The sequence below is a fragment of the Sminthopsis crassicaudata genome, chromosome 5, assembly GCF_048593235.1.
Source record: "Sminthopsis crassicaudata isolate SCR6 chromosome 5, ASM4859323v1, whole genome shotgun sequence".
Lineage (NCBI taxonomy): Eukaryota > Metazoa > Chordata > Mammalia > Dasyuromorphia > Dasyuridae > Sminthopsis > Sminthopsis crassicaudata.
The window spans coordinates 145,928,822-145,946,186 of record NC_133621.1 but is presented as its reverse complement, the minus strand read 5'-3'; the positions used below and the strand labels follow the sequence as shown (position 1 = coordinate 145,946,186).

Here is a 17,365-nt window from a genome sequence, read left to right as displayed (position 1 = left end):
AGGGAAAATACAATCTGATATCAACAAAGATATTAGCTTTTAACATCTTTAAATCTTGGTAACACAAATTGTATCAAATTAAAATTCACAATGAACAGGAATTAATCATACCTAGTATAAGATGGAAGAGGTATAGTAATTCTGGTCCACTTGTTGAAAGTATCCGATATAAGAATTCGCTGGAGGTGGTATCGGTTGCATTCTACATTTGTAGGCAAGCAATCTCTTAGCACTGGATGCCATGACAATCCGAGGTCTACTGAATATTCTAGTTCAATAGCTAAAATGGCAAGACATTTAATGAATTGAAATTTTGGATGTCAATATTGTCTTGTGGATAACTATATCCTGGGATATAGTTCATATATTTTGATATCACAAAATTTGATTTAATTTGTGTTATTGTGTAATAGAATGTGCAATCCAAGAGGAGGCTTTATTGCAACTTATAATAAGTATTCTGAGAAACATAAATATTTTGCACGTTTTTAATATGAATATAGTTTCTAAGCTATTTCTTATTTTATTCTGAACATAATTTACATTATTAACTTAATATTAATATATATTTATTAACATTACTAATATATTTTTCTTTATATGAAACTTTATATGAATTAACTTTCCCCTTCAGTTTGAATGTACTTAAGTCTACCTGACATATGAAGTTGATTTATTAAAAATACTCCTTAAAATAAAAGAACAACAGAACCATAAAAAATTTTCATAAAACATTTAAGGCAAGTATTAGTAACTTAAATGGAATATTCTTATAATATAGAGGTGATGAAAAAAAATTCTTTTTTTCTTTCAAAAAGTCATAGTGTAAAAATTTGAAAACTCATATTTTGGGTGAATTTGATTAGCAAATGTAATCTGGAGTGATGTTCTTAAATATGAAAATATGAGTTATTTACTTTGTAATTAAATGAGAAATTAATATAAAGTGAAATATGAAAAAATATCTTGGGGACATCAACCCCCAAACTCTTTATTTGCCACCCTTTTTACCCACTCCTTTGCTATTATTTCTATCTAGAATACTGTCATTATGTCTCAAACACAAGTTTTATATAAAGTTTTATCTAGGAAAGAGGCTGTCATGTTCCCAAAATAGAACCTTAACTCCTTTTAGCTTTTGGTCTCTAATAAAGATGTACTTACCATAACAAGAATCTGTAACAGAGCAAGAAGCTGCAAAGTCTATTTGCAGGAAGGAGTCTTCATTCACAGCAATATCTGTGGTGACTACATAGCGTGTGCTTGCCTTTTCAATGAATACGAGTGCATCTCCCATTGAGCCACACACTGGCATCTTTGTACCCCCGGGGTGAAGTAGCCATTTTCTACTATCCAGGGTGGTGAAATCATCTTCCAAGACTGTATTACCAGAAATATTTCCCCCAATAAGAATCTGAAATATTATACAAAAATAAACCAGACACATTAAAACAAAACTGTTCTTTTTTTTTTTTTTTTTTTTGGCTAGCCTATTCAAAACTGGCATTGTAATGTACACATGGTGTTAAGGGAATGTTAATAATGTTTTTGTTTTTGTGATCTGGTTGCCCATCTGGCAAGTAGCTACTGAAAACAAATCAAAGGAATGACAAAACTACTTAGAGGCTCCATCAGCCAAATTATGCCTTTGGAAACTCCATGCAACCAGGCTGGGAAGTCAGAATTTGGCTCATGGTGTGATTATTTTCTATGTAAAATTACTATTTAAATATAGTTGTACCCTGAGGCTCTTCAATTCCAATTCTTTGCAGGGACTATACCATGTGTTAATAGCTTCTTTGAGGTCCATTTTATGTGATTTATTAGGTATGAAAATAATCCACAATGAAGAGCTGGGGAGATTTATAGATATTTCTTTTCAAAAAGAGGAAGAAGATTTGGGAATCACTATATGTGGCAGCCAGTTCTAATTTGCATACTTTCCTTTTGTATCCTCATAGCCCAATTGATAAATTGCCTTGATCCACATGGGATAGTCTTCTATGAGCAGGACTTGGGCCTTCTGCTGCAGTTTGATTTCCTAGGCTTTAGGCAGTGTATAAATCATTAGAGAATTAGATCTAAAAATCTACAGTTAAATTTGCTGGCATTAACTAGCTGTATGATTTTGGAAGTCACTTAACCTTTTAGGGCTTCATCTACAAAATAGGAGGGTGGAGCTCAGTAGTTTCTAAGACCCTTTCCAAATCTAAAATTCTTTAATTCTCTGATTCTAGTATGATTAATGAATATAATTAAACTTGTAGAAACTGACCTGATCAATAACCCAGGGGCTGTAGAAGTGCCCATTTTCTGATGGTTGCCACCATCGAAGACGAGTGGAGCTAGAACGAGCTTTCAAAGGTATCTCCAGGGCAATGTACCTGCCCACATTGCTGGAATTACTGAACAGGAATTCTTGCATGATGCTCCAGGAAAGGCCTCCATTGAGTGAGTATTGTAGCAGTACAGGTTGGCTTCTGGGGTCTGGAACTCCTTTACCACATCCAAGTCTCATGAAGAACTGAACAAATCTGACATCAGTAAAAATTACCATTAATGCATTTATTCAAAGACAAATCCATATAATCAACAGAACAGGCATAAGAGAAAGAATGAATTGAATGGAAATGATGCGACTAATGATTGGAATTTTTTAATCTGCAATTTTAATCATTTACTTTTAAAGTAAATTTTCTTTTTTAATAAAAAAAAAGTTTATGAAGATGGCTAGGCTGATATCTAACATACAGTCATCATCTGACTCAAAGATGAGTATGATCTGTTAGCTAAAATACTTTAAAAGGGACAATAACATTTTTGCCTTTTTGATAAATATGGGTCTTAGAAGCATCAGAAAAATGTGAATTTTGCAAAATGGCATATCCTCACAAAAATGAAAATTGATAAATAATTAAATAATATCCTAAAAAGAAAAATGGCAATCCTTCTTCTTTTCATGGCTTTCCTTTCCTCTCCAAGCAGAAGAAAGATTAAAAAAAGGTCATACTTCATTTTTTCCTTTTGTAGTTCATTATAAAGAAGATAATTATTTAAGGAATGTGGAAACTTGGGGCCATGTGTTGCTATTTGGCTGAGATGAGAATTTGGGCACTTGCCATTTGGAATTGAGAACTAAATCTGCAGCCATGAATCCTCAAACCTTCAACATGGTGTTTTCATATATTGCATTTTTTAGTTAAGAGTGAATGATATATTATAGGATATTATAAAGAGAAGACTATGTGATGTATAATGGATATTCTCAATCTAAAATTCCATGATTATAAAATATCTTTTATTTTTGAATGTAGGCAAGACACCAAAAACTATTCAAGAATGATATACTGCTGATTTGTAAGCCCCTTTCATTCTGGGTAGAAGAGGTGAGTTTATATTGATTGCTTCCAGTCTTGATGGGAGGACTGGGAGAAAGAGATGGTGAAATCAACCTTTGCTTTTCTTAGTGGCCAACTAAGACAGCCTTCTCAAGAGGCAGGAAGATGAACAGAGTGAACTGCTGGCATACCAATAAATATAGCCCATAAGTTGGAACAATAAAATAGAAGAGAACAAGAGAATTCTAGAGTCTGAAGAGACTTCAGAGGGGAATCTGATCTAATTCTACTAAAATTATCCTGGACAGATCTTCTGTATATTCCTGATCCCTTATTAGCTAAATATTATGCTAACTAATTAAGATGAGATATATTATTTTATGGATTTGTGGTATCTATTAAATTAGTATGATACAAGGTCTTTTACATTGGTATCTATGAATCATATACATGTATATTTTGATAACTGTGTTTCAATATAATTGATTTCCTTGATAATCCTATAGTATTTTATTTTATGTACTTAAAAACATTATTCTGAGAAAGGTTCTGTACACTTCACCAATCTGCCAAAGGAGTTCAAGACCTTTAAAAAAGGTTAAGAACCCCTGAATAAAGAAACATATACTTAAATGACCTATATATGTACTGATGTATAAATACAAATATATACACATACATAGACATGTATATATGTTGATACAGAGTGTGTATGAATATGGTGCAATTGATAGAGGACAATTCTAAAGTCAGCAAGACTTGGATTCAAGTCATGATACACACTATTGCTACCAGGGGTAAGTTAATTAACTTCTCAATTTTTCTAGGTCAGGATTTCTTAAATTTTTTCCACTCATGACTCCCTTTTGTCTGAGAAATTTTATATGACCTCAAGAAAGTATGTAGTTGTATTAAATAGATATACAAATCAACATTTACTGATAATAAATCATAATTTTGTAATCCCTACATTCAATTATGTAACCTCATATGGGATTATGACCCACAGTTTAAGAAGATTTGCTCTAAGTAATGCTCTAAGTTTATGATTTATAGGTGAGCTGCCAATTTGCAACAACAAGTCAAAAACCAAGTATATGCTAAGCACTGGGCTAAATGCTGGGGATGGGAAGACAAACATATAACATCTTTCTTCCTATCTTTTAGGATATTAAATTCTATTAGGACAGATATGTTATAAGCATATAACATATAAGCATTAATGTAATGCTTTAATGTTTAAAAGGACAGATGTATATTATAAACATAACATTTATATAACGCTTTAAAATTTGAAAGGACTTTGTTTATCTTATCTGACCCTTACAACACCTTTGGGAGGTAGATGCTGTTATTATCTCAACATTATAGATGAGAAAACTCAGGCTCATAGAGGTTATATTATTTGCCCAGGGTCACAAAAGCAGCACATTTTCTAAGTTCAAGCTCAATACTCTATCCACCTCAATACTTTTATCTACTTTTTTTATCCCTATCTTTATATTTAAAATATAGCAATAATGACAAAGATCTGTGACTTTATTTTTTTAGGGAAATTCCTTGTAATTTTTTTCTGCAACTTGTCTTGAGCACAAGAGGTTGTAACTTGTCCAGAGTGACATAGGTCACCTACGTGGCTCAGTGGATAGAATACCAGGCTTGGCATTAGGAAGATTCATCTTCCTGAGTTCAATGATGGCCTTAGGGCTTAGTAGCTGTGTGACCCAATTTGCCTTAGTTCCTCATTTGTAAAACGATCTGGAGAAGGAAATGGCAAACCAGTACAGTATCTTTGCCAAGAAAACCCTAGATGGGGTCATGAAGAGTTGGATACAATTGAAATAACTGAAAGACAACAAATGAAAATTGGGTAAATATTGAACACAACTGAAAAATGACTAACAAACATCACAAGGTCACATAATCAGTTTTTGCAAAGATAGGATTAGAATCTAGGTTTTCCTGGGACAGGGGCCAGTTTATCATGTATTAGCCATGTTGCCTTTCGTACAAAATACATAGAACACAAATATATAGCAATATGGATGACTAGGCAAAGCCTCTGGTACTTGAATAGAATGGTGAAGGAAAAGTAGAGGAAAAATTGAGGAGGGAGCACATTTCATGCTTCTATGAAGGCATGGAGATAGGAGGTGGAATGTTATTTGTGAGGAAGGCCAGTGTGGTTGGATCACAGAGTCTGTGAAACAAAGCCATATATAATAAACCTGGAGAGCTGTGTAGCTTGGATTCTGGTTGTAAAGGATTGAAATCCCCTTTTCCTTGAAGAAATTTTATTAGGGAACCAGACACAATCACCTGCCTTTCAGGAACATATTTTTGGTAATTGTATGGAGAATGGACTGGAAGGGGAGAGACTGGAGGCAGGGAGGACAAACAGGAGATCACTGGAGGGGTCTAAGTAAGATGGCAGGAATTTGCATGGTGTAAAGTATTTCCATATACTGCTGAAACCAGAATTGTAAAAATGTAATGTCATAAAATTAACTCAACCTCTGTCTGTACTTCAGATTCCTCATTCAGCTGATTCTTAAAATGCCTTCTAGTTCTAGCATGTTTTTGATTTTATGATTTGTTACCTAACTAAAAAGGATTTGACCAAAGGACTTTTTAGTATAAACTATGTTATATTCAATAAAATATCGCATACCATATTTCACATATTCAAAACAATTTTCAACACACATGTATATATATATATATATATATATATATATATATATATATATATATATATATGTACTGTGCTAGATACACAATATATCAGATATATAATATTTATATATTGTATCTCTATCTCTTACATACTGTATCTATATATGGATTATATATCTCTGTCTACTTATGTTTATTATATATTGTTTTTAATATATGATATATGCATACACACAAACATGTGAATAATAAAAAGCTTTAAGAACTTTATTAGTACCTTTCCATGTAACCAATCTCCACTATTTATTTATTTATTTTAGATTTATTTATTTTAAAAATGGATTGGATATCTAATGGTTTTGTTGATTCTTAAGAAAACTGAGTTTTTGGGAAAAACATTTTTACAGTTAAAGGTTCCGATAAAGACCTCCTCTCCAAAATATATAGAGAAGTGACTCTATAACAAATCAAGCCATTCTCCAATTGATAAATAATCAAAGGATATGAACAGACAATTTTCGGATGAAGAAATTGAAACTATTTCTACTCATATGAAAGGGTGTTCCAAATTACTATTGATCAGAGAAATGCAAATTAAGACAACTCTGAGATACCACTACACACCTGTCAGATTGGCTAAGATGACAGGAACAAATAATGATGAATGTTGGAGGGGATGCGGGAAAACTGGGACACTGATGCAATGTTGGTGGAGTTGTATGGATCCAGATATTCTGGAGAGCAATTTGAAAGTATGTCCAAAAAGTTATCAAACTGTGCATACCCTTTGATCCAGCAGTTCTACTACTGGGCTTATAACCAAAGACATCTTAAAGGAGGGAAAGGGACCTGTATGTGCAAAAATGTTTGTGGCGGCCCTTTTTGTAGTGTCTAAAAACTGGAAACTATGTGGATGCCCATCAGTTGGAGATTGGCTGAGTAAATTGTGGCATATGAATGCTATGGAATATTATTGTTCTGTAAGAAATGACCAGCAGGATGAATACAGAAAAGCTTGGAAAGAATTACATGAACTGATGCTGAGTGAAATGAGCAGAAGCAGATCACTATACACTTCAACAACAATACTGTATGAGGATGTATTCTGATGGAAGTGGCACTCTTTAATAATGAGAGGATCCAAATAAGCTCCAGTTGTTCGATAATGAACAGAACCAGCTACAACCAGCGAAAGAACACTGGGAAATGAGGATGGGTCACAACATAATATTTCCACTCTTTCTGTTATTGTTTGCTTGCTTTTTTGTTTTTCTTCTCAGGTTATTTTTACCTTCTTTCTAAATCCAATTTTTCTTGTGCAGCAAGATAACTATATAAATATTATACATATATTGTATTTAAAATATATTTTAACATATTTAACATGTATGGAACTTCCTGCCATCTAGGGAAGAGAATAGGGGGAAGGAGGGGAAAAGTTGAAACAGAAGTTTTTGCAAGGGTCAATGTTGAAAAATTACCTATCCATATGTTTTGTATATTAAAAGCTACAATTAAAAAAGAAAACTGAGTTTTTAACATGAAGGACTTAAAGTAAAATATATGCAAATTCATCAAAACCTGCCACTGAGATGAGATAAACTTTTGACATTAGACAAAGACTGGTTGGTTTACTTAGTATCTTTTACATTTATGAGTGTCTTATTGAAAAAGTTTTTCTAGTCAGTGTTTGTTTTAGAAACAGAACATAATAATGATGAGAAAATTGTATTAATTTAATGGTAGCCTATTTATAAACCATTACTGAATTAATTCCTTGGAAAATTTTGATAATTTTATTATTTAGAGTTCTCAGTAGGCAATGATAATGTGAAACGAAAATCAAGTAGGAAAATTTGCTTCCTATCAATTGTTCTTATTTGTTCATAGACAGAATTATGTATTCTGAGAGGTATGAGGAATTTTATAATACAATCAGCAAAAGTGCTAGGCAAAATAAGATATATACACTTATATACATTAAGAAACTTGTGAAATCTTTGAAAAATTAAATTGAGATTTTTACTCATTTCAAAGACATAGCCTATATGATTACATTTTACACATGTGAAACTGCCTTTTAAATTTTACTTGTTAAGTTTTTGGCACATTAAATGATTGAGGGACGAACATCATGTCAGACATAATCCACCACACAAGTTTTAATGTTTGTTTCTGAACAGTTGTGCTCCATTTAGAAAATGACTGGTTAAGATTTGTTAGATCATTTGAAACAAATGGTTGTAAAGGATGAAGTTGAATTTCAGATGTTTTTTAACTTAAACTGCCAATGAATGTAAATGCTAAATTGGCTATGAATGTAGTTTGATGATATATCACATTTCAACAAAATTTTCCATTAAGCATATTGTACAGAGTGAAAAAAATTCAAGTCAGATGGAAATTTGTTTATTGTGAAAGCAGCACAAACCACATAAGGAGATATGATTATAGCTTCCTGATTAAACTTCAGGAGAATGACCAAGAATGAATTAAGTGCCTTTACTTCATATTCATTTCTGTTGCTAATACAACCTAGTAACTTTAATCAATGAAGCCATGTCTGATTTCTGATCCAGTTACTTTATACCTCTCCTTTGATACTAGAACAGAAATTAAGATTGGCTATATGCTAATAGATTTCTTAAAGAACGACAAAGCATTTCCCAGGGAAGTCCTTATCTGAGCAATCCTCCTCATTCTGGTTTAACTATATTCTATTAAAAATGTGAGGCAAGATAAAATAATAATTCTCAAATAATTCATCACAGCACTGGTAGTGGTTACCTGGCCTGTGACAAATCCAAATCACGAGTCATTAACATGCGTAAACCATCTTCATTGAAAAAAAGATTATTCCCACTGGAAAGGATTCCACATTTCCTAGATGGCTTTCCACCACTCACTAACAGGAATCTATCAGACTCCAGCTGACCTGAAAAAAAAGAAGATGTATACATCTTTATAAATATTCCCAAACAGAATTGTATCATGTAATGTAAATAAATTATCAATTTTTATGCATTAGGCCTCTGAATTTTAAAAATCTCAATGTGTCCAAGTAATAAATGTTACTGGCATATTTTATGTACCTTTTTAATATTATATTTTGGAAAGAAGGTGCTGATCTGCACTGGTAATTGTCATTTCCTAAATCTGGAGTTTCCAATACCAGTGAAATTATAACTTCATTTCCTATTCCTATCAAATTACTCATCATGCTATATTTTGGAAGTATATAAGGCTGATGTGTTCTTAACTCAAGGGAACATATAGCTTAAATAACAGATACCTTCTGTTGTATACATATGTATGTATGTATGTTATAAAGACATTTCTTATTAAAAGGTTGGTTCTGGTAAAAATGAGTATGAAGTGATGTTCCTTTATTATTTTCTATTTTCCATTGTTATTTCAGTTAAGGTTGGGATTATCTCCTTTTTTCTTCTTCCTTCCTCCACTCCTTTCTCATCCAACAAAAACACAAATTCAGTAGAGGCAGTTCTGATACATATGCAAATATATGACACAGGCTGAAGGAGAAATTGACTATTTAGCTTTAACATTTCCTAATGAGTAAATGTTGTCTGATATCACCAGGTCTGATTTTTTCCCCAAACACTTGTATAGTTTACAAATGTTTACAAATTATATACCAAAGTATGTAACAGATAGTGAGTGACTCAATGCTGTTTAATGCAATGGTAATGGTACACAGACAAGAGATTATATTTCTGGGACTTGGTTCATTCTTTCTTCCTACTAGATGACTCTCAATATCCAATTGACAAAAATTTTTGTTAGTGAGAAATTACATTTATGTATTATGACATATGTAGAAACATGGCAGATATGTTTTCAATTGTCAAGTGACATTACTGAGAAAATTATATTCCTCATGCTAATAATTCAGAAATAGTGATCATTTATAATTGAATTGAGAAATATGAGAAAGTATATATTTTATCATTTCTGGTAAACAATGATTCTGTAATGTCTGGATTAAATGATGTAACAAATCCTTTAATTAGATATTTCTGGGGATCAGGGCATAAGCGTATTCATATTTGGGCAGCACATTTTTTTGAGTATGTTGAAAAATTAGGATGTATCTAAAGGAGAGAAAATCACAATGGTAATAAATTTAGAAAGCATCTTATCTGAGGAAAGGTTAAGTAAACCAGCTATATTTACCCTGGACAAAGGATTTAGGAAGAAAATGACAGCTTATTCAGTTATTTTGATGTCTGAAAGAAGTAGATTTATTATTTTTTTTTGTTACACTAAAGGGTAGCAGTATGATGAACAGACTCTAGAAGGAGATATAATAAATGTAGAATTTTTCACAATTAGAGTAGTCAATAATAGAACAGGCTATCTATTGAGAGGAGGTTATATATCAAGATCATTATAAAAAGAACTGTTGTAGCCAGTAGGTAGTAGGACTAGATGATAACTAAAGTCAACTCTCAGGTACTGTGAAAGAGGTATGATAGAATCTGAACAGTTCATAATTAAGGACACATTTTTATACCTATTCCTTTGAAAGTAAGTTGGATGTTATGAATTTTTTTTGGCTACTAAGAATGATAATAATAAAAATTAGAAAGTTTCATACGACAATAGTAAAATATTAGAAAGTTTCATAGTTTTACGTTTACTTTTAAATTGCTAAAATGTACATGATCCTTTAAAATTCATATTATTTTATAAAGCAAACACACATAAGATCTATGGTTAAAGAAAAAAAAATCACCTTCAAAATCATCTTTGAGAAAATCTGAGTTTTTGGTGCTTATTTTACAAGTTGGACCTGAGTACCCAGGATCACATATGCACTTGGTTCCATTGATACAACTCCCATGTCCATTACACATCTCTTCACATTGTGGACCAATATAGACATTATCAATGGCCCAAGTTACTGGCTGGGAGCTTGCAGGATAAAATCCCTGATACCATCTGAATCGTACAGATCTGGAAAAGAGGTAAATGTCACTCACAAATTAATAAACAGTTAAAGAACATATTTCATCAGTAACAATGAGCAATTCCTGCCTTCTGTTCACACGACATGGGGAAGTAAATGTTAACAACATATTGCTTTACCATTTATCTTTACTTTTATCATTATTTCATAAGTTTAGGTTTGCTAGATGAGACTGATCATAAGTTCTGTGCTTGTAATGTGGGTAAGGTGCCAGAAGGTAATGCTTGAGCTATGTTTTTTGGGTCAGAGAGCTGTTTCCCCAAGCATATTTAACCAAGTGAAAGAGTAATAACTCCTTTTCATCAATTATCCCTTTTGCCCACAAAAACATAACTCTTTATAAAAATAAATAAGTCAACAAATATAATTAAGTACTTACTGTGCCAGCAACTGCTATGCACTATGCATAAAAGTATAAAAATTAAAGAACAGTATGTTTAAATATATTTACAATTATAAACATGTTTATATTATAATCAAGATTAAATAAAATCAGGTACACCTAACCCAGTTTTCTTTTAAATATTCTAAGATATTTAAAATATAATTTCACTCTACTTGACTTGAGAAGAACTAATTCTCTGAATCTCTTAACTTGGAGATAGAGCTCTGGGGATTTTTCCACCCTTCCAATTAATTGCAGTGCATCAAATAAAAATTTCAGGCAAAATCCATATGATTCCAAAACTGTACTTTGATTTCAACATGTCTTTTTTTTGCAGAAGGAACTTTCAACCAGCTGTTAACAGGGTACTCATTCAACAAATTCAATGTAGTATTCAAACAACTCATTCAACAATATTTATTCATTGAATGTTTATTGAATACCTATATCATGTGAACCCTATATTTAGATCCTATAATGAATACAGAGAAGAATATGGATGTGCAGGGATATTTTACTATTTAATAGGGGAAATAATGCAGTTTTCTATTTAATAGGAGAAATAATTAAACTTATATTTTAACAGAAGAAATATATATATATACATATATATGTGTATGTGTATATACATACATGCATATATATCCACATACACACACGTGTGTGTGTGTGTGTGTGTGTGTGTGTGTGTGTGTGTGTGTGTGTGTGTGTGTATAAAACTTATTCGAGCACTCTGGGAGGATGCTATTATTATCACCATTTTAGAGTTGAGTAAACTTAGGCTAAGTGTCTGAGGAAGGATTTGAATGTAGGTCTTCATTTCTTCTATTTAGTAGATTAACAAACTGCTTAAAAATTGGACAAGGCAGAGCTGGAACGGACTGACATTGCCAGAAAGAAGACGATGAATAAATACTCTGTCTTGCTTCTTTCAATTTTCTTTCTCTTAAAAAAATCAAATTTAATTAATATTTTATTTTCCCTCAGTTATACACACACAAAAAATTTTTTAACATTCTTTTAAAAAAACTTTGAGTTCTAAATTCTCTCTTCCTCCTCTTCAACCCTTCTTCGTTGAGAAAGCAAGCAATTTGATATAGGTTATAAATGCAAAACTTTTCCATGATAGTCATGTTATGAAAGAAAAAATAGACCAAAAAACAAAAACAAAACTTCAAGAAGAATAAAGTTAAAAATAAACTATATTTCAGTCTGTATTCAACACCACCAGTTCTCTGGGAATGAATAACATTTTTCATCAGAAGTCTTTCAGCATTGTCTTGGATCATTGTATTGCTAAGAATAGCTAAGCCATTTACAGCTGATCACCTTACAGTAATGCTTTTACTTTGTACACAGTTAATTTTCTCTCTCTTCTCATAGTCCAGTATAAAGATAAAGAAAAGTCATATATAGTAGCTCGAGTTTTCAGTTTACCAAAAACTTCACGATAATCTTTTCCCAATCCATAGCTTTCCTGTTGGCCAGTTTCTAGTTCAAAATTTGCCTTTTCTAGTTTCTAACAACTATAGGTATCTAGAAATATGTAAATGACTGGCCCTCTTGTCAAAAGATTTTAAAAGATTATAAGACTTTATGATCTTGTTTAGGATTTTCTTGGCAAAGATACTGGAGTGGTTTTCACTCTAGGAGGAACTGAGGCAAAAAGGGTTAAGTGACTTGCCCAGGATCATACAGCTAGTAAATGTCTGAGACCAGATTTGACCTTCCTGACTCTAAGCTTGGAGCTTTATTCACCAGATATCTCACTGCACTGTTTTACATACAAACAATCCTATTTTAAAGAAATAACATTCATTCTATAAGAAAACACAAATAGAACATAAGATTTTTTGGGGGGAATGCAATGTAATGATTTCTCCTGCTTTCTTCAAAGAAAACATTCTATTCTTCAATCCTGAAAAATTATGCTGGGTACATTATTACTAAGGTTTCTTCTGTCTCTAAAATTCTATTATTAATGATTTATTTGTGGTGTTTAATGTCATTAGTTTCACTTTGCCTCCCCATTGTCAGTTTTATGGAAAGTCCTACAAAAATTCAATGTAAGAACAAAAGGAAAGAATCTAGTATATTTTATGCATCTTTCCTAGACTCTAAAGCTGTTTTTTAGACTTCTTTTTTCCTAGTCAAAATAGTCAATAAGAATAGGTCATTATTCTTCATCTTTTCTTCTAGCCTGGAAACTTGATTTTTTGTTATTAATCATCTACCATATTATTTTTTAAACGTCCACATTAAACACAGATGCTTTTTCCCTGGCTCAGAAAATGGATCCCTTATTTTTATTTATTATTCTTCATGTTTGAGAATAATGCTGACATTCCTTGGGATTAATTATGCTTTCTTGAGAGGCAGAGTAGAAATAAAATGCTCCTCTGTATTTTCATGGCACAGTTTGAAATGGGCTGACTACTTGGTGGGTAAAAGTCAGGATAGAAAACATAGCCATGAAAATTGATGGCATTTGGTCAAAGGAGAATATGTATGTGGTGTGCTTTGTAATTCAAACACTACATGATTATTTATTATTATTACTCTTCTTTCTATACACTGTGAATCCATCCATTGACTTGCACTTGGCTATTGTAAAATATTTGCTAAATTTCAGGTATGAAATGGTAATATCAAAAGTCAAAACTTAAAGGTGTTATTCTCTTTAAGCTTAGTAGCTATTAAAACAATTGAAGTAAAGTTCTCACACATAATTTAAACTCTATTATCATTTATTTAAATCAAGATTATTACTGTCTACAGCTATTCCCTCCTTCTGAGGAAAAAATTCCCAAGTTGAAATTAAACTTTACTTTTAAATATATATCACAATTTAGTCTTGGCAAGGAACACTTCTTTTCTTTTGAACTTTCAGACTGCTGAGCTGAGGGAAATGCTTGGAGTTCTCCTTTGAACAAAAGCCAACATAGAAATTTTCGAGCTTTTTATGTATTCAAATGTTATGAATACAAATGAGCTACCTTGGTTGGATATTTATTATTGTTTCACCTGTCTTGACACAGAAACTGCAAGTACCATGATAAATGGACTGAAAGGTCTAGTTTCATTGTGGTTTCCTTCTGCTGAAATCTCATTTAAGAATTCTTGCTGCCATGCTCCTTAGTGAGTGTCAGCATCTATTCTCCCACATCAGTGCTATTCAAAGGAACCTGTTATTTAAAGCATAAACTTAAAAATTCAAGCACACAGTACTGCCTTCATTAAACAGATTTTTTTTGGCTGACTCATTATGAAACTGCACAAAGTTTTTAAAAAAAAGAACTTGGGAAGTTTTAAAGAAACAGAACATAGAAAAGAATACACAAGCACAAAAATGATGTGAATAAACCTGAATAGGAAACAAATATTTATGCTTTAAGTCTACTCTGACCATCTGTGAAAGTCAGACTTTCCTATAATTTATAATAATATATTCATATTTATGAATAATCACGTGTTATGTCCAATTAAGTATATTGAAGGAATTAAAAAAAATCTGACTCGAAAACACCTGTCATATGAACCAGTTGGTATGTGTTATATATTCACATCCTGAATTGACGTCAAACTAAACAAAAAGTCACTTAGAGGCAATAGTGGGTTTATAGCAGGGTCTATATTCAGCTCTCAATGTTAAATTTTCAGTATGAGCATTTACACAAATCATGGCTTTATTTATTATTTATTTTGTTGATGCTTATTCTAGACTTAATAATGGAGATTAAATTTAGAAGTGTTGTCTTTTTTTTTTTTTTTTTTTTTTTTTTTTAAGAGAGACAGTTGGGGCAGCTAGGTGTCTCAGTGGATAGAGCACCAGCCCTGAAGCCAGGAGGACCGGAGTTCAAATTTGACCTCACATACTTACTACTCCTTGGCTGTGTGACCCTGGGCAAGTCACTCCACCCCAATTACCTCAGGGAAAAAAAGGTTTAAAGAAAGACAATAGTTAGGTATTTACCAGCACATCTAGTTTGGAATGCCTGGGCAATCCTACTCTTTATATAAGAATCAAATGGTGCTGTTGTTTCAGAAGTATTAGAAGACATCCTACAATTTAGATTGAATGACATTTGAGAAGTAGATATGTATTCTTTTGCCCAAATTAATTTTCTTTTCATAGCTAGGCTTCATAGTAAATATAAGAGGCAGTCAGTAACATTTTTGGCTATTATAAATTTTTGTTTTTAAAAAATTGCCTTTTTAATCAGATGAAAGATTATACTTCAATTGATCATTAAGCAAGAATGGTTAGAACTGTAGATACCTATATTTTGTTCATACTCATGGGAGATAAAATTGGAGCAAAAAGTGAAATGAATGAAGGGAAAATACTAATTAATACATTGACTCAGCCTCCAAAACTGTATGGGTAGCCTCATTCAGAAAGATAAGCCCTTGGAATCTTATTTCATAAACTGCATATGGGATTACTTTCTATGGACTTGCCAGAAAGCATACCATAATTGTCATCAGCACACTCTAGGAACACTAAATTGATATTTTTGTGGAAGTTATTACTAACCTGTAGATCCATTCTTAGATTTAATACATGGATAATTCTTAAGTAGTTTATTAGGAAAAATTTAAGAACAATTAGAAAGTGTGGAACTTTTTAGTGCTGAGCTATATATTAGGACAAAATCATTTTTAGAGGTTATCAAAGAATCAGAAATAATTTATTTAGAGTCTGACATGATCTAAGAGATAATCTAGTTCAATATTTTCATTTTACAGATGAGAACATAGGTAATAAGTAGGAGAGAATTTTACTACTGTTCTTTTGACATAAGTGCCAACTGTCTTAACATTAGTGTAATTTGAATGCTCTCTGCTTCTCCTGGCACCTGTTTGGAAAAAACGCTGATAAGGTTATTCTCGGTGGTCTTTTCTTTTTTAGATATTTGAATTTTCCGCAAGAATATAAGTTTAGATTAACTAAGTGGATTGGAAATGAAAGTCATCTTTATTGCATAACTGAATAAATCTATAGCACAAAACATCAGAAATTAGTCATTAGAATACTTCCCATTACTCTTTATGTTTGCATGCATGTATTATGTACATACATACACAAATACACAAAGGTTTGTGTCAAGCCAACAGCTACTTACTAGGCACCATGATAAGCACTGGGGATACCAAAAAACATGAGCAAGGAACTCACAGTCTAACGGGAGGGACAACATGCAAGCAACATAAACGATTGTGTAGAAACAAAATATACAGGATAAATTGGGCAATCAATAGAGGGAAGACATTAGCATTAGGGCATCTGGAAAGACTTCTAGAAAATGGGATTTTAGATGGAACTTGAAGTAAACTAAGAAGTGGAGATGAAGAGAGAAAATTCATTTACATGGATCATGATAATAGGGCATGATGGTGGAGGGGTTTGGAAAGAGTCCATTGTTTGGGAAGAAACCATAGTTTCACCTTGTTTCCTTGCAATTTTGCTAACTAGGGCCCCTGAGAATTATTTATCTAGATTATGAGTATGAAAAGAGTTAAAAAGAATTTTCTTAAAATAATTCTGATAAAGACTTGAAGGTAAAATGTATGGTTAAAAAAAGTCAAAAGACCAATATTAAAATGCCCAAGAAGTTCTCTAGCTAGCTAGCTATCTTAGAGAATTTGAATTCTAAAAGAGCTAAAAATAGCCCCTCTGGTCATCAAATTGAAGAGATTAAAGACACTTCCCCCTGTAGTTTATAGTTTGCTGAACACCATGATGAAAGCCAGAGAAGACATTATATATAATTCTGTTTAGCATGGAAGGGGTGGAAACAGGTGCTATATTTTATATTTACAAACTATTTTCTTTTTTTTAACCTATTGATCCTCCTGATTAAAAAAAAGGGCAAATGACATTAAAATGTCATTGATGAGGGGTTAGTGTGCTTTGTTCTTTTTTTTCTTTCCCTTTCCTTTATCCTACTCTCTTAGTTCCATTTTTTAAATCTA

General features: G+C 32.1%; 1 protein-coding gene across 1 annotated transcript in view; it reads right to left on the bottom strand.

The window, feature by feature from the left end:
- RELN (reelin) overlaps positions 1-17,365 on the bottom strand; it is a 526,398-nt gene that overhangs the window by 65,816 nt on the left and 443,217 nt on the right. Inside the window, exons 42-46 of the mRNA XM_074268428.1 lie at positions 10,771-10,991; positions 8,802-8,949; positions 2,276-2,534; positions 1,165-1,414; positions 112-280 (exon numbers count right to left, since the gene is read on the bottom strand). Coding sequence (XP_074124529.1) covers positions 112-280; positions 1,165-1,414; positions 2,276-2,534; positions 8,802-8,949; positions 10,771-10,991 — 1,047 coding nt within the window. The remainder of the gene's footprint in view (positions 1-111; positions 281-1,164; positions 1,415-2,275; positions 2,535-8,801; positions 8,950-10,770; positions 10,992-17,365) is intronic.